Raw genomic sequence first — 23,426 nt, forward strand, 5'->3', positions numbered from 1 at the left:
TCAATTTATGAACTCTAACCCCTGTACTGTTGCTCTGAGCCCAACTTCCTCTTACTGTTTTTTTTTTTTTTGGATAACTATAAAGACATCTTCTTTGGGGGGGGCAAGGAGCAGGGGACTGATTTATATATTTATTTATTATTTACTTGTCACATCTACTATGGATAAAATTACAAGAATAAGTAAAGGGGAAATCATGGATGTCTCAGAATCCACATGAGTGTACATAGTCCAGCTACTTGGTATATATGTTGTAGAAGAATTGATAAGTTTCCTGTCAACGTTTAATGGTTTGTATTTGTTATTGCATGTCTAAGCACAAACTCACACATATAATTTGCAGCCTATAGATTACTACATGTGAGTCCCACCCTGTTTTCTGTTTTCATTTCTGGGGAAATGCTATCTGCTGATGCTAAGCGATTGCTCCTAGTTGTACACTCCAGCCTGGGATCCAACCCGGGTCTGCCGTATGCAAGGCGAGCACCCTTCCTGCTATTGCTTCACTCTCCCTGTCTCCCAGATATGTTTTTTTTTAAGCCAGTGGATCACTGACTTCCAGATTTTTTTCTTTCCTATTTACTTTAAAATTATAGAAATATTTTATTGGAAATAAATGATTAGGCACTTCCAGACTTTTTCTTTCCTGTTTACTTTAAAATTATAGAATTATTTTATTGGAAATAAATGATCAGGCAAAGATGGTTTGAAACAATGAATAGTACCATATTTTAGAAGGCAGAAAGGGTTACAACTAAGGTTTCTGTACATGCCATCCTTTGGGATGGAGTATAAGCTAAAGCAGAATAGATTTGGGTTAAAGAGAAATGAATAGTCTTGATGAGTGTCTTTGTACTCTCTGATACTAGTTGAGTTTTATTGTCTCACACCTAAAATATTGGGATCTAAATAGAGTTTGTTGTTTTAAATAGTGACTCATAAATTTAGAGCTCTAAACACACAAGTCTAAATATATGAGTCACTGTTGACACAATGCGATAGTGATTTTTAGACCAAACTCTGCAGCATATATGATTAGACCAAACTATATAGCAAACAGAAATTTATATATATAATACTGGGTTTTCTAGGTTAGGGAGAAAGAGGCAGTTGTTAAGTTAGATGCCTAATCCTTTCAGTAGCTAATTGTCTAGTACTTATTTTACCAGATATTACAAGGGACATAAAAATTTCACATGTATACATTGTGTATTTGTGGGGTTTTGATCCAGTTGCATAGTAATTTAGCCAATGGGAGATGTGAATAAGAACATTTTATAAGCAAATTGGTTTTTTTAATATACTTAAAAAATTTTATTAGTGAATCGCTGTGGGGGTACTGTTACAGACTCACAAACTTTCGTGGTGCTTGTGTTTTCAGTCATACAATGATCGAGTACCCATCCCTCCACCAGTGCCTATTTTCTTTCTTTTTTTTTTTTTTTTTTTTTTGCTTTTCGGGTCACACCCTGTGATTCACAGGAGTTACTCCTGGCTCATGCACTCAGGAATTACTCCTGGTGGTGCTGGGGGGACCATATGGGATACTGGGAATCGAACCCGGGTTGGCCGTGTGCAGGGCAAATGCCCTACCCGCTGTGCTATCTCCAGCCCCCACCAGTGCCTATTTTCTACCACCAATGTTCCCTGCATCCCTCCAGCCCCCCCCCCACCCGCACAGCCCCAGTCTTTGGTTAAGTAGTACCTAATATGTAGAAAACTGTGGTTTCCATAAGCTTTCTAAAAGTCCGTCTGGTCAGTTTTTAAGTTTACATTTGTCTGGGGGAAATGCTGGTCTCAGAATATGAAGTAAATAAAGCATATTTGCTAGTGAAACTTTCCTTTTGGCTGGGTTTACTTTATGCTCATCTAGGTCTGTCTGTTTGGAATCATACAGCCTGCCCCATACCTTCCTCTTTCCCTGTCACACCTCATAGAATTTTAAAGCATTGAAAAGACCATTGATGTAATCTTTAGGAAAATATACTTGCCTTTAAAATGTAAACCGATGATTATTTCTAATAGTTCTTCATAAGTAAGCTTTGGCAAAGTATTAACACATTTTTCTAGTAATCCAAGGTAAAAGCCTTGGAGCTATCATTTTACACAAGCTGTGTTGTAAAGTGTTCTATGACTAGAACATTTAGACTGCTTAATAAAAAATGTCATATAGTACCAAATAGGAAAAAAATCCTCACTTGGTCTTTAATTCAAGGATTTTTCTCACTACATCTACAAGCAAACTCTTTTGCTGCTTCAACTATTGTATTTCCTGGAACAATCACTCTTGTACACAATTTTTTTTGTCTATGTAAAGAACAAAGCATTCTCTTCTCATTGACCTTACTGACTTTTGTGTTGCTATACCTTCAACATAATTCACCAGATAAGTCAGGTTTCTTTAGATACTGAATTTTCTGCACTACATGTTGACTTAGAAGCTAAATTAGTGGGAAATTAATGAGCATGGCTTTAGAGTCCATCTCTACTGTGGCTAAGTGTTCATAAGTATATGAATCTTTCTGATCTCTTTAGCTCTCTCTCTCTCCCACAGGGAATTGATATCTTTCCGTTTTGCAAGAAAGTTGAGAGGATAAAGTGAAATCATGTAATTGAAAGTACCTCGTATAAATAGCTGCTAATTATTGTATCCTCTATACATGCTTGCTTTGGCCTACTAGTTACTTTCTGTAAGATTGACTTGACTCAATTTTCCTAACCTTCTCATTTATGAGTCGTGTTTTCTTCTCTAGGAATTATATGCTCGAGACCATCTCTAGTAGCTTAAGTGTGTATAACACCCTATACCTGCTTGTGCGTTTTTTCTGTCTCAATTGTCACCCCGATCTCCCCCATTCTCCCAGAGGCCTCAGGCAGGATGCTTGAAGGGTCACGTGGCCAGGCCATGTGTAAGTTAGTCCCTGAGTTCTTTCACAGGTACAGCAAAATATTAAAAAAAGAAGTAGAAAAAGACATTCTCCTTCATTTTTCTCCAATGTTTTTTCTACTAGAATAGTTTTTGCTCCTTCCTTTAAAGCTTAGATTCCCCCCAAATTGCTATTCATTGTAGAATTTCCTTGGATTAGTGTAGCCTTGATGCCCTCAAAAAGTTATATTTTGAGCCTTTGCAATATGTTTGGAAGTTATTTTCTTCTAACTTCGTCTTGCCTCCTAACTTTGACATTTGCCTTCATTTGACCAATAATCATAGTGCTTCCTTGCTTAAATTTTCCAAATAGATGCTTTTTTCCTTGAAAGCATGATAAAGGGCTGCATTTTGCATCCCGGCACAAAGCTCTTCAGTGTTAGAGTATTAAAGTGAGCTTCTCCAGAGGAAAATTTGAGGAAGACAAAAGAAGAGTTCTAGTTTAGCTACTGCATGAGTTTGATAGAAAGAATGGGGTCTCTGCTTAACCATGCCAGTAAGACACTGGTTTCTTTGTTTGTTTGTTTTTGTTTTTAAAAAATGTGGTTCCTAGAATAGGCAACATGAGATTCCAACTCTGGTCAACACAGTAGGTTAAGCTGTAATCTGCAGAAGGTGTGATTTTCTTGAAGGAAGTTTGAAATTGACACCTTGCTCTCAATTTTTTTCCATGCTTGATGATTCGGCTAGTAGAAAAGTGTGGGGGCAGTCTGCCATATTCTATAGGAAATAGAAGATTTTTATGCATCAAGTTGATAGATTAGAAGCAATTTCATTAATTTTTGCTTCATCAGAATACTATGTATCACCCAGTCCCTTTCCGATTTGAAAATATATGCTGCTTCTCAAATCCTAAGGCAGACACTGTGCTTTTTTTAAAAAAAAAATGCTCATACAATAGCCATATGACTTAAAAATTATACTCAATTAGTGGGTAAAGAAGCAGAGGCGTATAGAAGTTAAATGTAACTGGTCACACCATTATTACATGATCCCTTCTCTTCAAACCTAGATACTCTTCCTTTTACTGTGCTATTTTGCTTTATTTTAGGTATCCATTTTCGATTGGAGAAAAGCTCCAAGTGAGTTAATTACAGTGGATATAAAAAAAGGAATTCAAATTAGTAATATCATTATCTCTCTCTCTTTCTAGTTTGTGCAAAGCAGGTAACTGATGAAGCATCTTCCACTCGAGATTCAAGCCTTACTAACACGGCCGTGCAAAGTAAATTAGTGTCTTCCTTTCAGCAACACACCAAAAAGGCTCTTAAACAGGTAAGACAGCTGGCATTTGTTCTTTGTCCTTTGGTTCTGCCTACTTAACGTAATGGGTGTTCTGTGGATCAAGTAAAATGAGTGAGAAACTAGCAATCAGAAGGCAGTAGAAATAGCCTGAATTCAGCCACTTTCATAATGTTAGAGTAATTTTAATCTTTGCAAAATGCTCAGATTTGACTTGGGACTTTAAGGTAAAATGGAAGAGGGAAAATGCTGTCTAAAATATAAAAACTTATTGAGGGTGTGTGTGTGTGTGTGTGTGTGTGATTTATAACAAACATACTGGATTAATAAGTACGAGTGTATTTTCTCTATTGAGAAATACTTTTAATTATGAATAATGTATAAGAGACATTTTCATTTCATGATCTCTTGTTAATCTGGTACTTGATGTAAAAAAAATAGGTGTTTTTATTTTTTCCCTCATTACTGAGATGCACTAAAAAGAACAAGAGCTGTGACTTTCTAATATATAAACTATGTATCCGTGTTATCTGGTGCTCAGGGGAAGTTGATTTTTGCAGTATCATCTTCATATTACATAAACAGTCTTGACCTCTGGTGCCCTTGACCTGAGGTGATAGTGAAGGGTTGTGGTTATAAAGTTGTACTCAAGAGTCTATTCACTTGAATTAAATCCTTCCCACGCTATTGTGTGTTTCTAAGCAGGCTGCTTCTGTGAATTTTAGGGTTTTTTTTCTCTCTAGAGAATATGGGAAATAATAATACCTCTTACATATAATTATTGTAGAAATTAAGTGAGGTGATGCATTGGAAGCAGATGGCAGCATTCCTGGCATAATAATTGCTCAATAAGTGTTATCTGGACTTGGAAAGTGGCTAAGAAGGCTGGAGTACATTGCACTCAGGAACTTCAGCTTCAGTCTCTGGCATGCATGGTTCCCTAAAGCACCACTGGGAGTCACCGCTGAGTGTTAGCCCCAGAGCACCATTGAGTATGACCCCAAGCCCCAAATAGATGACTATTATGTATGTCTATGTGTTCCTTGTTGCCAGATCAACCAATTCTAAATTGTACAGGGAAGAAAAAGGTGAGCTATCAGGGGGCAACAGGAGGAGCTCTTGCCCTGTAGACAGTTGACTACGGGTCAATCCCCACCACCCTCTATGTCCCTTGATCCCACCAGGGGTGATCGTGAATGCAGTCAAAAGTAAGCCCTGAGCACTGCTGAGTGTGACCCCATACACACACACACACACAAAAAAAAAAAAAACAAAGGGGAAAAAATAGATGAGATCATATGGATAGGGGATAGGTGCAGGTAATCTGTGATCTTTAATCCTGAAATTGTGGTTTCCCCTTCTTTAGTTTCTTTCCTTTTGCCTTTTAAAGTGTATATTTTTCTCTGATAGCTAATAACCCCACCATCCCAACCCTTGTTTTCCGCCTTCCAAATCTAGGAATATAGGTATCATTCTAGTGATAAATTTAAAATTAAGACAGAGAAAATAGTTTTCATTGTTTTGAAAACCCTACCAACTTGTAAAGCTTCTTAATATTCATACCAGTTTCTTATCTTTACTCTTCTAGTTCAAACAAAAAAATGAAAGGAAAAATCCTTTTTTATTTTTTTGGTACTGAGTACTGAGTTATGTTACTTTCCTATTTGGAATTCATTACTGAAATTTTCCATTTTTTAATTTATGGATATTATGTGGTAATATAGTAATTGTATTAGGAGCTGCCATTTATATTGTTGTTTGTGTGGACTTGTTTACATATCAAGAGCAAAATTGAATTCAATGTTCAGACCCCATTTTAATTGATGAAATAAAAGGTGGATAATGGTATAAAAGCTAGGAAAAGACTTATTCAGGCGGTTAATAGTTTGCAGGTAATAAAATACTAACCAAGATAGAACGTTGGATACAAAACTGGATGCAGATAGTTGTGGCATTTAGGCAATATAAATGAAATGAATACTTCTGAAGGCTTCTGATGTAGAAAATGTGTACACCATGAAATCTCTGTATATGAATGTAGTGATGGGAGTTCCAATCTCTGCTTTGTCATGTCTCATTATTTTTTACTTTCTTCATTTTACATTTCATGGTAGTTGAACATTTTTTACAACTACTAAAACACTGCACACATTTGAGTTAGTTCTTCTCAAGATTTTTGTTTTGTTGTGCCGAATGTGTTTATGGGAAGTACCACTTGGCTTCCTACATACAAATCTAGGCCCAGTTGAGAAATCTGTCTGATAAACTTCTTAAAGTCTTAGAAGTGTTATTTATTCAGATTTTAAAAATTCCTCTAGAATATCCTAGTAACAAATTAGCTACCAGTAGAATGTGGCACTGTCTATAACAAATATGCTAATGTTTAATTAATAACCAAATTCATATTGGAAATACATTTAGAAGAAAAGCTGTTCTTGCAGAATTTTGCTCAGATTCCTTGTAATTGCTGAATTTCTTAAGACAGCATTTCAAAAATTGACTGAACATGCGGCATTTTAAATTGTAGCAGAATCAGCAAATCTGCAGCTTTCTTTTCTTTTGGATAGTTTGGATTGCTGTAACTACATAGAATTTTTTTGTGTTCAATATATGTTCGTGTATAGATAGGTGTATTGCGTTTATAAATAGTTTATAATATATTATGTACAAATTATATTGTTATGAATATAGGGCAAGGTAAATAACTTCAGCAATAATTTTGTTAGCTGACCTTTGCATTTTCCGAATTCTAAAACTTATGTTTCATGCTTTACATGTACTATACCATTTCATTTTCCTACGAATCTTTTATAGCATCTTCCTTCTGCAAGTAAGAAAACAAAGGTCCAGAGATATTAGATAATTTTCTCAGGATAACCCAGTGATAAAATCTTAGAGCTGAATTTTGAACCCAGGATCCTCGTTTTAGATTTTGCCTCTTAATTAATACTTTCTTCAGCATATGGCCTTTAATAGGATAGGAGAAGTTTTGACACTCTACTAGGAAATTTTCATTTATGAGTATTTGTATAGATCAAGGAAGTAATAGAAATTCATCACTAAGAATATCATTTATGAACACAAATTATTTATATTCAGTACCAACACATCTTAATAGCAAGCATTCAAATATATTAGCTTTTGTAATTTTCTAAATGTATATTTTAAATTAAACTTTACTAGTTTGATTAGACATTGACCAATATATATTTTTAGAAGGAAATAAACAAAACAAAACTTAGAAGCTCAGGGGCAATGGAGAGATAGTAACTGGTAAGGTACTTGCCTTTTATGTGGCTGACCTTGTGTGTGGGTTTTAGCTCTAGTACCTCAGAAGTTTCCCCAAGCCCCACCAGCAGTTATTCCTGAGCACAGAGACAGGAGTAAACTCTGAGCACTGCTATGTGTGACTCCAGAAGCATTAATTGTTTCTTTATTAAAACACCAAAACCAAACTCAAAGCCCAGTAGCCTTATAAGGCTAAGCATAGTGAAGAACATTCATTTAAAATTAATTTCCATGCAAAATGCACTAGCCCTTTAATCCCCAGTTCTGAAGCTGCCATTTCTCCACTCCCACCCCCACCTAAACATGCAGGGTCTGCCAAGGGCCATTTGGATATTTATAACATTATTCACAAGCCATATGATACTGGCAGATGGGACAGGGACAACTGATGAGATGCATACGTGTCTGTACTGTCACATACCGGGACCACACTCATGATTTCATGGGCCTTATATATGTCCCATGTGCTAGATGTTCCCTGGCCCAGATACGGAGAGGGGGTTGTCTGCTTTGTAGTATTATTGATTGCAGTCTAATTATAGGTTGGACAATATGGAAGCTATAATGGCCTTGGCTATTGATACAGAATATTTTCACTGCTCAAAATATTTGGATCTCTTTTCCTTTCTGTATTCAAAAAGTTAGTTGAAATCATATGTTGTGTATAATTGCATGAATAATATATCGCTATTTCAGTAGTATCTTTTTTTTCTGAATAAGCATATTCAGAACACGCGTATTCAGAAGCCTCTGGAGAATAGCAGATTGCTGATCATTACCTAGTTTCTGATCTCTCTACCTTGTTATTTCGATTGTAATGAGCCTAAAAAAGTAGGAAGTGGTTGAAATTTGAATTTTAAAGAATGACAATTAGGAAAGATTAAATTTTGTAAGTTTTTAAACAGCAAAAGCAAATGAAAGATTAAAGAAGAGTAACTTAATAAAGAATCTACCCGGATGGGAGGTGACAGGATGGAGAAGAGAAGCTTTCCATTTGGGGCTGTTGGCTTATTTGACTTCATTATTTATTTAGCATGGTAGGATTTGTTCAGAAAGTTGCAAAACCTTTTGCTTCCTTTTGCATCTCAAATGAGACACATTCTTGGATTCCTGCTTTAGCTTTTTATGTTTGACCAATATTGTGAAATTGCGAAGATTAGTTTTGTGATAGCAGTTTCTGAACATGGACATTGACATTTAGGGTACTACCAATGAGTACTAGTTCCTGCTCAATGCAAGCAGCTGTTTGATGCGTGTGCAGTGATTACAATTCAAGTGGAACACCATGTGACATTTTTAGATTTTTCAGTGGAGGACTTACTACATTGAGGGCATTCTTAAGTTCACTGGTCTTGTTTCTTTATTAAAATAAAGTAGGTATTTCTTGTTTAAGGCAATTCCTGGTTAGCACAAAAGCCACTGATTTTAGATTTTATGTTCTTTTCCTTTTGGTTAAAATGAGAACCATTTGTACTTTTAGAGCTGTCAGACAAGCTTTCTGCTTAAAAACAAAAATGTTTATTTAAAGGGCTTTTAACAAGGGGCTATTGCAATACTCTCTAGAGAAAAGCATTCTCAGTGTATTTTGATTTCTCTCTCTTTTGTTTTTATGTACCAAAAGCAAGAGTTGTAATTGATACATCAGATGATTTTTGCTTTTCCTAGACTTGCTTGGATTATTTATACGTGTTTTCTTTTAAAATCAAGCTTATTTTCAAGTTTATGCATATCCATTTCTCTCATATACAGTGGCAATTGGTATTGTTACATTTGGTAAATCCTATGAACTCTCTGTAATTTGGGCATGAGATCATTATATATGGAGGCTACTGGAAAGTGTGTTCTTTTACTCTAGACTGTATTTACACTGCATGCTGACTTTGTTTTGTTTTTGGTGTGTGAAGTTGGTTATACCAGGCTGTGCTCAGGGCTTACTCCTGTCTCTGCTCAGAGACCAATCTTTTCCATTCTCAGGAGACCATATATGGTGACAGGGATCAAACGCAAGTCAGCTGATGTAAGGCAAACTCTTTACTCTGACATTGTCCTTCCAGCTTGTGAATATCTGTTTATTATTTAGGTTTTTATATTGCTGCTTTCTTCCTTTAAATTGTTGGAGTTAATGTGTTTCATTAAGATAATCCCATTAGCATTCCCAAGTACACTTACAGCTTAAGTAGTAAGAGGTACCACATATTTCCCCCAAAGATGAATTTTAAATTAAAACAGCAATATTTCTGTTGATATCAGTGTCACAATGAAAATGCTGTAGTTTGTTCAAGAGTGGCATCACCACTAACTTTAATAAATTTGGTGAATAGCAAAAGACAGTCTCCTCAAGCTGTTCCAACAACAAAACCCTTGCAGGCTACTCTCAGAACTAGCCTTCCATAACCCTCTCAAGTAAGTTCTCTTATTCTATTTTCTTAGTCTACTGAAGGAATTTGTATTTTTCAGGCCATATGAGATACAAATTTTACTGATTGCAAGTTAAACTGTATTTAACTTTCAATTCTATTTTTAAACCAATAGGTTCCGTCTTTATTCTCTTTGAGTTTCACAGAAGGTTAAAATTGAGGACGAGTACCCTGTGTGAAGAGATGTGCTAGACACAGCCTCAGAGGATTGACTGAAGGGCCATATGACTGGTGGAACATGCCCCCAAATCTATATGAAAAATTACTGTAAATTCCCTGCTTAGAACATCTTACCAATATAAGCTCTTGTCTCTGTTTTTTCTTTTTTTTTTTTTTAAATGTATTGAATCACTGTGAGATAGTTACAAGCTTTCATGTTTGGGTTACAATCACACAATGATCAAACACCCATCCCTCCACCAGTGCACATTCCCCACCACCAATATCCTGGGTATAGCCCCCCTTCCCACCCTCCCTCTGCCTCCATGGCAAACAATATTCCCCATACTCTCTTTCTACTTTTAGGCATTATGACTTGCAACACAGACACTGAGTGGTCATCATGTTTGATCGATCATCTACTTTCAACATTTTGTCTCTTTTTTACAGGAACATTTTCTCCTATAATTTTCCCAGAGTGACTCTCCTAGTTAAGCCTTGACTCTAAAACCCAGGTTTTCTTTTTTTTGTGGAGGGGGGGCGGGTGTTATGGCCACACCAGGAGGTACTAAGGGGCTAGTCCCTGCTTGGTGCTAAGAGATTTCTCTCAATGGTGGGTCTAGGATCATGTTGTGCTGGTGCCTCAACTGTCTCATGCAAAGCAGAAGCCTCTGTACTCTCTCCTGCCCTAGAACCTGGTTATACCTTCTTTCCTTTCCTTAAAAAACACCAGCAGTGCTTAAGGCTTATACTCTTGGGTCTGTGCTCAGATATCACTCCAGGTGGTACTCAGGGTCTGCCATATGCAAGGCAAGCACCCTAGCTGTTGTACTACCTGTGGCCCAGGACCCTGTTCTTAATCACTCTTAGTCATTAAGATGATTAAGCCAAGTGAAAGAGAGGAATAACTTATAAAAAATAAAGCACTGCTAAAATAAAAGAGGACATAAGGAAATGGAAACGCGAACCTTGTTTATGGATTGGGAGGACTAATATTGTCAAAATAATGATTTTTCCCAAAGCACTATATAGATTGTGTGCAGTTTTATAAAAATATATATGTTATTTTAAAAGACATAGATCAAATACTGCTAAAATTTATATGGGATAATAGCACAGCAGGTAGGGTGTTTGCCTTGCACATGGCCGACCTGGGTTCGATTCCTCCATCCTTCTTGGAGAGCCTGGCAAGCTACCGAGAGTATCCCACCCACATGGCAGAGCCGGGCAAGCTCCCCGTGGCGTATTTGATATGCCATAAACAGTAAGAGCAAGTCTCACAATGGAGATGTTACTGGTGCCCGCTTGAGCAATCAACGACAGTGATACAATGAATAAGCCCTACCTCAAATAGTGAAAGCAGTCTTAGGAGAAGGAAGATGGAAAGGAAGGCTACTGTCTCTCCAACTTCAAACTGTACTTTAGAGCTATGGTAATCTAAAAAAGCATGCTAGTGGGATAAGGGCAGACTCTCAGGCCAATGCAATAGAATTAAAACCTAGAGACAGAGCCCTGGGATAAGGGTAGTTGATCTTTCATAGAGGAACACAAAATATGATGAAGTGGAGTGAGAAAGCCTCTCCAACAGATGATATTGAGAAAACTGGCTGGTTGCATGCAAAAACAAACCAAAAATTGAATTCAGACTCATTTCCGATACCATGCACAAAAGTCAAACCAAAATGGATTAAAGACCTTAGTATCAGACCTTAATCCATAGATTATATAGGAGAAAGCCTATGATATTGACAAAGCTTAAGGTATCTTCAGTGATTGAATGCAAATGGAAGCAAAGATAAATGGGACTGAATAAAATTAAGAAGCTTCTGTCTACAAAGGAACTCATGAACAGAATAAAAAGACACCTCACAGACTGGGAGAAAATATTTGTCCACCACTCATCTGACAAAGAGTTGATATCCAAAAAATGAAAATCCCTGGTAGGACTTTACAAGAAAACAAAAAACTGAAAACACAAGCACACCAAAAAATTGGGGGAAAGAGATGAACAGACATTTTCTCAAAGAAAATATACAGATGGCCAAAAGATGTATGAAGAAGTGTTCTGCATCATTTTATCATCGGGGAAATGAAAACTAACTCAACAATGAAATATCGCTTCATACCACTGAGACTGACACACACCACAAAGAATAAAATAATCAGTGTTGGGTAGAAGCGATAGTACAGTGGACAGGGTATTTGCCTTCTGTGCAGCTGACCTGGATTTGATCCCTGGCATCCATCTGGTCCCTCGAGCACTGCCAGTAGCAATTCCTGAGTGCTAAGCCAGGATTAACCCCTGTGCATCGCTGGGTATGACCCAAAAAGCCAAAAAAAAAAAAAAAAGTGTTGGCTTGGAAGGAGGGTAGTGGTGGGGGGTGGTGTTGGATGATCCTTCTTTACTGCTGAAGAAAATGTGGACGGACCCAGCCTTTTTGGAAAGCAATATGGACACTTCTTAAATTGGCTAGGAATTGAGCTTCCATATGACCCAGCAATTGCACTTCTTGGCCTACCTCAAGGGCCCCAAACCTCTATTCAGAAAAGATACTGCATTCTGGTGTTTGCTGTCACTCTGTTCCCAGTAGGTGAAACCTAGAAACAAATGCAGTGTTCACAATAGCCATAACCTGGAAACAACCCAAGTGTCCAAGAACATTTTACTGGTTAAAGAAAGTGTGGTGCACATACAAAATGAACTACTAGTCAGCTTGAAAAAAAAAAGATGAAATCATGCTTTTTTGCTGCTACCTGAATGGATATGGCAATTATCATACTGAGTGAAGGCCAAATAGAAGGGGAGGCACAGACATAGAATGATTCTCTCTGTGTGACGTGTAAAGAAACATAGGAGGAAAATATTAAGTGCCCAACGGCAACCAAAACTGAGAACTGGTCCTTAGAGGGACTCTGTGTCGGGGGTGGGGCAAGGCACTGGGGCAATGGTGGAGGGAAGCAACCCTCAGGTGGAGGGTATGATGCTGGAACCTTTCATGTATGAAACCTTAACCATCAGCAGGATTGTATACCATGATGTCAAAACAAAATTTAATGAAAAAAAAAAAAGGAAAAATACTTCTGAAGCAGACCCTATTCATCTGAAGATTGGCGTATTAGAAAAGGGGATGTAAAAAAATTTTGTTTTCTGATGCGGGCTGAAAATAGACTATAGACCGAACATGATGGCCACTTAATACCTCTACTGCAAACCACAACACCCAAAAGGAGAGAGAGAGCAAAAGGGAATGCCCTGCCACAGAGGCGGGTGGGGTGGAGGGGAGAGGGTGGGGATGGTGCGAGGGATGCTAGGACCATTGGTGGTGGAAAATGGGCACTGATGAAGGGATGGGTACTAGACCATAGTATAACTGAAACACAAACTTGAAAGTTTGTAAGTCTGTAACTGTACTTCACGGTGATTCACTAATAAAAAATTAAAAATTAAAAAATAATTGTTTTCCATTTTGTGATTTTCAGGTCCCACCCAGAGGTGTTTCATGGGCTACTCTGGTCTCAGTGCACAGGAGACTGTGGTGTTGGGCATTGAGCCAGGTTGATAGACCCAACAGGAAGATTATCATCTCGTTACTGGGCACTGGTCACGCTCTTTTATTTGAAGAGATGAGGACCATTAGGATTGGTGTTTTGTATGTACCAATGACCAGTGGCCTCAGCCTGAAATTTCTGCATATTTTTGTTGTTATTTAAAACTAGAAAAGCTCAACTAACAGCTCTTGATTGTATTGTTTCATCTGAGTAGTTCCTTTATACCACATCCAACCCCCAAAGCAGGATATGTGTGTCCTTGTCTTTAACCACTGTGGTCCACATGGCATTAATACAGAATTTTGAGGGATTGTGAGGAGATATGCAGTTCACTTTTGAGTGGTTGATGTACTCAAAAGTAAACTGATGTACTGATTGTTGCAGGAATGAAATGGTTTGACATAATGAGGAAGAAAAGAAAATTAAGGCTACGCTGTTCGTGTGCAGGCTACATACTCTACAAGAGGCCAGGATTCATCTAAGGCAAGAGCTGAGAGATGTCCTTTCTTGTGGACAGAAGTGACAGAGTGCTCTAGAGTTACTTCAGACTGACCTGAGACTCTCGACTGAGTCAGCTCTCCTGTCCCCTTCCATGGCTCCCTCTAACCGGATTAGAGGTTGCTTTCAGTTTACAGACTCAAATTATTCTATTTCCTGTGTAGGGAGTTAGAAGCTTCAAGGTGCTTTAAAATTACAGTCTTAATGACTATAGATCTAGTAAGTGCAATCAGATAAATCTTGTAGTAGAACTCAGATACGCCTCCTAGCTTACCCAGTATCCCACTGCTTTTCTATTGTGATTAATATAAAGGAAATAAAGTCATCCTGTCTTTTTAAATTATTTGCCCTTAGAAATGTTATTCAGAGTGCAATATTACAGCTGTTTTTCAGAGGCAAAAAAAAAAATCTCCTCTTGACACAAATATTTTCTTTTTTTGTTTGTTTTTGTTTTCGTTTGGGGGCAATGGTCAGGGCTCACTCCTGGCTATGTACTCAGGCATTACTGATGGCTGTATTCCAGGGACCAGGTTCAATGCCAGGAATCGAACCTGGGTTGGCTGGGTACAAAGCACACCTGCTACCTGCTGTAGCAGCTCTTCAGACCCTCAGATATTTTCTCATATGATAGGCATTTAGTTTTGGTCACCTACCAGCACAAAGTGATTTGTTTTATTAGTTGAAAATTGCTGTTTTAAGATGTATTGTTATTGGACAGGAGGGATAGCACGGTGAGTAAGTGCTCATCCTGCATGCAACCAACCATATGCTACCCCAACCCTACCAGGAGTGATTCCTGAGTGCAGAGGCAGGGTAAGCCTGAGCACCCCTCACCCCTCCACTGCCCACCTCTCAAAAAGAAGGGAAAAGAAATCTTGCTATCCAGAAGATGACTTAAAGCCCCAGGACAAGTCTGAGACCCAGTGTTTCATTCTGGGTGCTACTGCCTGGGTCTGCGGACCCCTCACAGTGCCACTCCCTGAGACTCTGTTGAGGGAAAGAAATAGATATAGCATCCATATTTTCTGAGTAGTAAATGATACATATTCAGAAAAAAGAAAGATCCTTGAAACAATTTGGCCAGTATTCATGATCATTCTTCCACCCTAGCTTGACTTCAACTTGGTCCTTTAAAATTCAGAACAATGAAGTTATCATTGTTTTTATTATTATTTCTGTCCTATTTTCTTTGTTCAGCTACTGATTTTCCTCTTAGCTATAAAAAAATGAAAGAAAAATGTTGGCTTCCGTTATTTACCACAAATTATTAAGAAAGACATGTCATCTTTGATTTCATGATTTTAATTTCCAGACCTTTTGTGTTTTTATTTCCATTTTTTAAAATAACAAGTGTTCTCTAAAATAGACATAACTTTAAATGAACATGAAATGAATATGACTTTTTGAGATTTTATTTTTTTTAGCTTTTCATTTGGAGGCCACACCCACTGTGGTTGAGGGCTCACTCTTGGTGGTGCTTTAGTCTGTATGTGATACTGGTACTGAACTGGGCTCAGCTGCGTGCAAGGCAAGCATCTTATCTGATGTTCTATCTTTATGGCTCATGACTGCCTTTAAAACGCTGCTTCAGATTATCAAGGGAAGTATTTAAAATCTGTGAGGTATTTATAGGCTCTTAAAAATTGATCACTCCTTGTACAGATTTTATTGTTTTGTGAAGTTTTTCATAGTGGGGGAAAACTGGAATTAATTATAATTAAACTCTCAGTATTGCCTTATTTTGTTTTATTAATGGATTGATAGTCAGTGTCTTTAAAATGCTTTGGTTTTACACAAGGCTGGGAAGATTTATGCAATAATATACATACCTTACTGAAAGAAAGGATACATGTCTTAGGTTATGGAACATATGTTCTCATTAAATGTTGACAGCAATTTGGGGAGGATGGCGTCTTTTTCATCTTTTTATGTTTTGTCCACATCCCCCACTCACACAGAGCTGGACATTTTCTAAAAACTCAATAAATAGAAGAATTGAAGGGAAGCTGTCCTGCCATTAACACCAATGCCATTTCAGATAGATTTTTCTAACCATTCACTTTCTCATCTGGTTTTAAGTTTCATCAGAAAATACCTTCTTATAAATGGTATTTAATTTTTCACTTTTGTAATTATTTGATTTCTAAATCTTACAATCAACAAGTTGGACTTTCAAACTAATATCCTTTGCAAATAAAATGATACTGTTTCTGGCAGCAAGGGGATCTATAGTCAGGCAATATTTCAGAAGCTTGTGAAAGCTGTTGGTTGAAAAAGATTTATCAAGTAACTAAAACGTTATAAAATTGGCAAAAATGACACAAATCCCAGAATAAAAAGGTTCGAGACCATCTGTGGTCAGCCTTTTAACCTTTTGAGGTGTGTTAGTATTCCTGTAACTGTGAATTTAAAGATTCTTCAGTTTCATGTGCTTTAGACCCTTTTTTTATTACAGGTAATGTTCTGGATAAAGAGATCAGCTTGATAAGCTCTATTTCAAAACTTTTAAATGCCTTTTATTACATTATCATCACCATGCTTGACTCATTTATGAAACACAAAGCACTCCCATTTGGGGAGATTTATTCTCATATCAGTTTTTCCCTGGATCTGCCAGTATGCCGTCATGTTCGTGTTCTGAAGGTTAATGCCCAAAGTCAAGCAGACAGAAGCCAAGTGCTGCAAGGTTTCCAAGATTAGGACTGATTCCCTTCACAGAAATAAATGATTCCTGCCATGTTCAGTGATTTTGTGCAGCGCTCCCCACGGCTGAGTGAGTGCATCAATACTGTAGTCCTTACCTGCTGTACATACTGATGACACTCGGTGTTAACTTGATTGACTGAGCAGTGCACTGGAGAGGACGCACCTGCAAGAGAAGTGCAGACACATATATTTTTATCCTGGTCTTGAAACATTTATTTTACATTCATTTTACTTGGGAGTCATGGTCTCAAATTCCTTGAGCTCTCAAGCCACACGGCTAAGGTAGAATAAATCTTGACGTGCTGCTTTGTTTTCAGAATTATATCGAAAACGTTTCAGGCTTCTACCCTGTGTCAAAGTCTGATTTTAAGCTTTTGAGGGAAAATGGCATAAAGGTGACTATTAAGAATTCGGATAAATTAGTGGTTCTGCAATTGCAGTCTCTGAAGTTCTTTGTGATGATGGGCAACTGGATCATTTAATTCAGTCAGGGGAAAGAATTTTGACTCTGTCTTTATATTTTATTCTCATGTTTTGTAGGCTTTGAGACAGCAGCAGAAACGAAGAAATGGAGTCTCAATGATGGTCAACAAGACTGTTCCTCGTGTTGTTTTGACACCATTAAAGGTGTCAGATGAGCAGTCGGATTCACCTTCAGGTAAAAAAAAAACTAAAATATCATATGCTTGACCAGTTTCTTCCCAGAGAAGGTGTCCTCAGTGACAGAGATGTCAGGAATTTTCTCAGAAACTGAATACTATTTCCACGTGATTTAATTTTTTTATTACCTTTGAGTCTTTCAGTGAGTCAAAAATAGTTGAATATTTTGTGCTTAAGGCAGCTGCTTGCTCATCATCAAAATACTACATTTGCTAATGTCAATAGACCTAAGAAACTGAGGTAATACTAGGTGAATTGTTTATGTTGTTGCTTTTGGCTTTTGTTTGAATGTTGAACTGTAATGGTGGACCACATGCTGATGTGTAATGCCATCAAAAGCAGTTCTTCTGTGAGTGTGAATTTGTTTTTCGGTCCTCTGCTGCAGAACCAGGAATCCTTTATTAGTTTTTTGTTGTTGTTGTTGCTGTTCTGGCAACATTCTTCTCACCTCAGTGCTGCCCTGACCTTTTCTTTTAATTTTCCTTCTGTCACTTTATCAGCTATATAGCATCCTATTTATTATAGATTGATGTTTGCATTTGCTGTTCCTCCTTGAACATAGTTATTTATAAAGGTATGATCTCTCCCTCTCTCCAAATCACCCTTCTTCCTCCATCTTTCTGTTTCTGTCTGGCATCATCTTGAAATAACCTAGTATTGTTGAAGCTTATTTGTGTATTTTTAAACACGATCTGAGTGTTTCTTTTAAAAGCTATCAGATCAGTGAACGTGTTTTTGACTTCACTATTAGGCCATCTGTTCTTGCTTTTTGTTCTCTTTGATTGATTTATTGGGCTTTTTCCTCGTTATAGCCAGTGGAAGAATCAGATTGTGGCCAAAGGTAGTGTATTAACTCTTTGAAAAGGAGATTATATCTATGGTTTTAAAAACAATTTTAGATTTTTCTTTTTCAAAGACAGCAAGAGGAAGATAATGACATAATAACTATTTCCTTTTTTAGGATCCGAATCTAAAAATGGTGAAGCAGACAGCTCAGATAAAGAAATGAAACATGGGCAAAAATCTCCCACTGGAAAACAAACAAGTCAGCACTTAAAACGATTAAAAAAGTCTGGTTTAGGTAAGTCTCTAATAGACAGTGGCATTTCACATTTTGCAAAGTTTTATTTTTTGAGTGAAATCATGGAAAAATCTCAGAACAATTTAATACAAGGACATTTAAAATTATTTCCAACCAATCTATACCAAAATGGTGCTAATTAATGGAACATACTTATAACTAAAGTATCTTGTGCATACTATTAAAGTTGTGAATTATATTGAATGAATTAGCAAGTAAAGATAAGATTCAAATTACATATTTGCACATATATGTTTATTAAGTAATTATCTGTCAAGTCATGATTCTCTCTAATATACGATGATTTGTTCTTGCATCTTGATTTCACTTTACTGGAATATACTGTATTGGAGGAAAATGAAACTATTGCAAAGCGTTTCTTGAATTGGAGAGCACATCGTCGTTAGGGGCTGCTGTAGAAAACTGACTTGCCTTACCTTTTGTCCATACTGCTTGAAGTGTCCAGTGGTGTTTGTCTGAATGATAGTGTAAAATTTGTCCTTGGGCCTTGCAAGTGTGCACCAGGTTTGGTCTTGAAGATTCCCTTCTTAATAAATTTTCATCAGAAAGTCAACAACAGCAGTAAGGGAAATTAAAATATGAAAATTAAATATGCGAAAATACACATATTTTGGGCTGAACATTATATAACTCTTGACTGATCATGCCTGTTGGGTATCTAGATTTATTGACTTCATCCCACTCCATTATTTCATCTCTGAATGAAAATAAGAATGATTTGGATCATTGTGATATTTTGTAAAAGAGTACAAACTACAAAAGTATTGACTTGAGTTTATTATAGATCCAATGTCTTTCTTGGCAACACAGAGAAACATTATATTCAGAGTTTGCTAGTTTTAAAATTTAAGATTTTAACCCATTAATATTTTAGCAAAGGTTTATTGATTGCCTGTATTTACCAGGCATTTTGCTAAACTCACTAGTGTCATGCTGAATGATCAGTGCAAGAAAATTCAAGGTTCGGGGAATCCCCTGTTTAATTACTTAGCTTCAAGACTGGGACTACTTTGTCAGGGTCTTGTCTGTGCTCAATTCTGGAATCCATGTACTCTGTGGTTGGAAGCTGTATGCCCTGGAACATATTGCATACTAGTTATACTGTCAGAGTATTCCAAGTATGAATTGTAGAAAATGTCAATGATGATAAAGGAAGCCACTGTGATCTTTAAAATCAGCTTCATTTTATTTTATTTTTGGCTGTTGGTCCACAACAGCCTCTGCTTAAGACTTACTGCTAGCAGTGCTCAGAGAGTCACATTCAGTGCCAGGGATTGAACCAGTCTTGGCCACATGCATGGTGAGGCCTTTACTCATGTATTGTCACTTTGGTCTCAAAACCTGTTCTCTTGTAGAGTACAAACACAGCAGAAATCTTGCAATCAGTTTAATGAAGGGTTGAGAAAGAACTAATATTCAGTGAATATATTTAATGGCTGTGGCATGGGTATTTTGATGCAAGTGATCTCATTTAGTACACACACACACACACACACACACACACACACACGTGATTTTCATTTTATAACTAAAGAAACTGAGGTCCAGCAGGCTAAGGAAATTATCATTTATGATGATACAACTAAGACAAAAGTGAAGACATAGTTATTCCAAAGCCTCGAATTAATCTTAGTTAAGTTCCCAATGTCAAATGATCAGTCTTACACCATAGCCCCGTAGGCATCACTGAGAAGCAGCACAGCACTCTGTCAAGTGATGAGTGTGCCATGGATGTTCAGGGGTAGGTAGGATCATTATTCAAAAGAATAGTTAGTAAAGTTAAGGTTCCCAGGCTGATCCTGCGAAATCAAATCCATGGAGGAAGAATTTGAGATTGAAAATGTGTCAATTAAGGTAAAATTCTGTCAAAAATAAAATGAAGTGATTACTGGGAAGGAGCTGTGACTGATTGGTTACCCTGGGAACTGGCTGGGTTGAATGTTTCATTTTTGCAAATGAAGTCAGTTATACTTATTAAGCCTACAGTATATGCCCAGAACTATAAAATGAACATGGGGTGGGGATGTAACATGAAAGAGCCTTAAATGTAACCATCTCCAGGCTGTAATCCCATTCTCCTTTTAGAAAGTAATCTTTTTGATGTTCAGTGACCTTAGGAACCGGGGTAAAAGATTCTGTGTGCTGTGAAGCATTATAGCATCAGGATAGTAGCTAGTACTCCAAAAATTATATATATACACATTTTACTCTCTTCTCTGCCTGTAGATCATTACTCTCTTGGTAATAGTCCCCTTTCTGTCCATATTTGTAGCCCTTACTATTATCACTTGTATTTATTGGTGCTGTATAAGTTTGAAATAAACTATTATTAGTGACTGAATGGGCTAGTATGTGTATCTGTATGAATAAGGCAGCTTAGAGATTTCAGCAGAGTAGCTAAGCTCCTTATTTACCCAATATTAAGAATGACCCTGTCTGGACTCTTGGGAAGATCATTCTTTGTCATTCAATGCCACCCAGCCCTCCCTAGCCATCCGGACAAGGTGAGCAGGTACATTTTCCTGTTTTCCACAAAAGACAGACATCTAATTCACACAGTTTCAGAAATGTAATTTTAACCCTTCTTAGGGGAAAGGTAACTAAATATGTTTTGACCTGTTGAGACTATTCTGAATGAAAACAAGTGCTCTGTCTGTCGTAAATGGAATTCTGAAACTCAATCCTGTTAAAATCAGACTTTAGGGTGTAGGTCTAAATTTTCATCCTCAGTGTGAGGTTTCCCTCACAGGATAGAAAATACTTCTGATGGTGCCCTAAGCACTTTCTTCTGCTCCTTGGCAATTATTTTAAAAATTGTCAAATTGCAGGATATCCACTCATTTCAAAGTATAAGTTACATCTGAGTCTTAGAATCTTAAATGTGTACCCTAGGGCCTAGTTTTTTTAAACTGTGGGTTGTGTTCCCATATGGGATTGCATAATAGAATGTGTGTGTGTGGAGGGGGGAGGGTATGGAGGGTCATAAAAAATTGGGTAACAGTAAATGGTTTCTGAATGCACATAGACCAAAAATTAGTTCCACATAACCATGTAATGAGTCTGAGGTGTTTCTGGCAGCATTTCTCAGGTAAAAGTGCCTCCTCAGTTAGAAAAAGCTTAGGGAACTATGGCTGGGGCACATAAGACACAGTGTGTGCCCTGTGAACTTCAGGTAATAACATCGTGAAGCCCCTTCCTCCTCCTGATACCTTCATAAGACGCCTTCCCTATAGAGTGTTAGGAGTATGCTCTCCTTCTTTCTCTCTCTGTCTGTCTCTGTCTCTCTCTCCCTCCACCCCTGCTCTCTCTCTTCTCTCAGTGTGTGTATATACACACACACAAATATATATATATGCATATATATACATATACATATGTACATACACACATACACACTGGAGCCATAGCTCAGTAGATAGGGCGTTTGCCTTGCATGCTGCCGACCCAGGTTCAATTCCACCGACCCTCTTGGAGAGCCCGGCAAGCAACCGAGAGTATCTCACCCACACGGCAGAGCCTGGCAAGCTACCCGTGGCATATTCAATATGCCAAAAACAGTAACAACAAGTCTCACAATAGATATGTTACTGGTGCCAGCTCAAGCAAATTGATGAGCAACAAAATGACAGTGATACAGTGATATCAATATATATTCATATTTATATATGTGAACATGTACATTCTTATGGAAAATCTATCACTCTGCGTTGGAACACATTACTCTTAATGTACCTTTGTCTGTTGGCCTTAATTTTGTTTTGTTGTTTCTTTGGCAAAAAATTATGAGAATAAATTAAATGTGGTTGCACAGCAAATGAGTCTATTTGAAAAATTATATATCTAAAGAGAAAGTCTTAGGTGATGTTAGAGTGAAAAAATTCCTGTTGGTCTTGCTTCTGTTTCTAAGAAATGCATGGTAAAAAACACTATTCTGATATGTAAGAACAAATGCTAAGATGTCTTATTCAAGCCCTCCTTTATTTCCTTGTATTAAAAGTTAGTATCCCAATAAATATTCACTGTCATCATCACTGTCATCCTGTTGCTCCATCGATTTGCTCAAGCAGGCACCAGTAACGTCTCCATTGTGAGACTTGTTACTGTTTTTGGCATATCAGATACGCCACAGGTAGCTTGCCAGGCTCTGCTGTGGGGGCAAGATACTCTCAGTAGCTTGCCGGGCTCTTTGAGAGGGGCAGAGGAATCGAACCCGGGTTGGCCTACATGCAAGGCAAATGCCCTACCCGTTGTGCTATCGCTTAGCCCACTAAAAAGCAGACAGTAGAAAACACATTGGGTAAAGTGAAATATAGATGCCTGCTGAAAATGGAGTTTGACATCCTGGACTTCTGCTCATTAGTTGTGTCGATAGCCCCTCTTCATGTCTTATCAAAGGTTGAAACTCATTATGACCTACCCCATGGAGTTTTTTTGAGACAGAATATTATTTTCTCACTGTCTTCAGAGCAGAAAATGGATTGTGAATGTTTAACAAATTGTTTATTGAGGTTCTCTTAGCACTTGTTTTGATTTCTCACATTTCCCCCTAAACATAATGTAAGTTCTTTAAATTAAGAATCATTGACCTAAACCAATTTTTAATTAGACTTCTTTCTACCCAGTCACTAGACAGAAGTTTAAAAAAGTGCCAAATAAACTAATCTCAGCTTCTCTAATGGATATCTCCGAGGAGTTTTTAATTTTCTCGCTGAACCCATCTTCTGGGATTTGTTCCAATGGATTTTATTTGGTTTAATCTTTTGTAGTGAATTGCAAATTTGATGCTGTTATAAAATGTTATATACTTTTAAAATGAATTCAGAAAAGAAAAATAAAATTTGAGTTGTAACACTAAATCTTCTGATCTAAAATAATTTTA

The 23,426-nt window shown here is 37.3% G+C and overlaps 1 protein-coding gene across 1 annotated transcript in view; it reads left to right on the plus strand.

Annotated features, from left to right (window-relative positions):
- The window catches only part of ASXL3 (ASXL transcriptional regulator 3), a 175,980-nt gene that overhangs the window by 78,989 nt on the left and 73,565 nt on the right, over nucleotides 1-23,426 (plus strand). Inside the window, exons 5-7 of the mRNA XM_055127879.1 lie at nucleotides 4,080-4,201; nucleotides 17,326-17,443; nucleotides 18,407-18,526. Of these exons, the coding sequence (XP_054983854.1) occupies nucleotides 4,080-4,201; nucleotides 17,326-17,443; nucleotides 18,407-18,526 (360 nt within the window). The remainder of the gene's footprint in view (nucleotides 1-4,079; nucleotides 4,202-17,325; nucleotides 17,444-18,406; nucleotides 18,527-23,426) is intronic.

Source organism: Sorex araneus, chromosome 2 (genome assembly GCF_027595985.1).
Source record: "Sorex araneus isolate mSorAra2 chromosome 2, mSorAra2.pri, whole genome shotgun sequence".
Taxonomy (NCBI): Eukaryota; Metazoa; Chordata; class Mammalia; order Eulipotyphla; family Soricidae; genus Sorex; species Sorex araneus.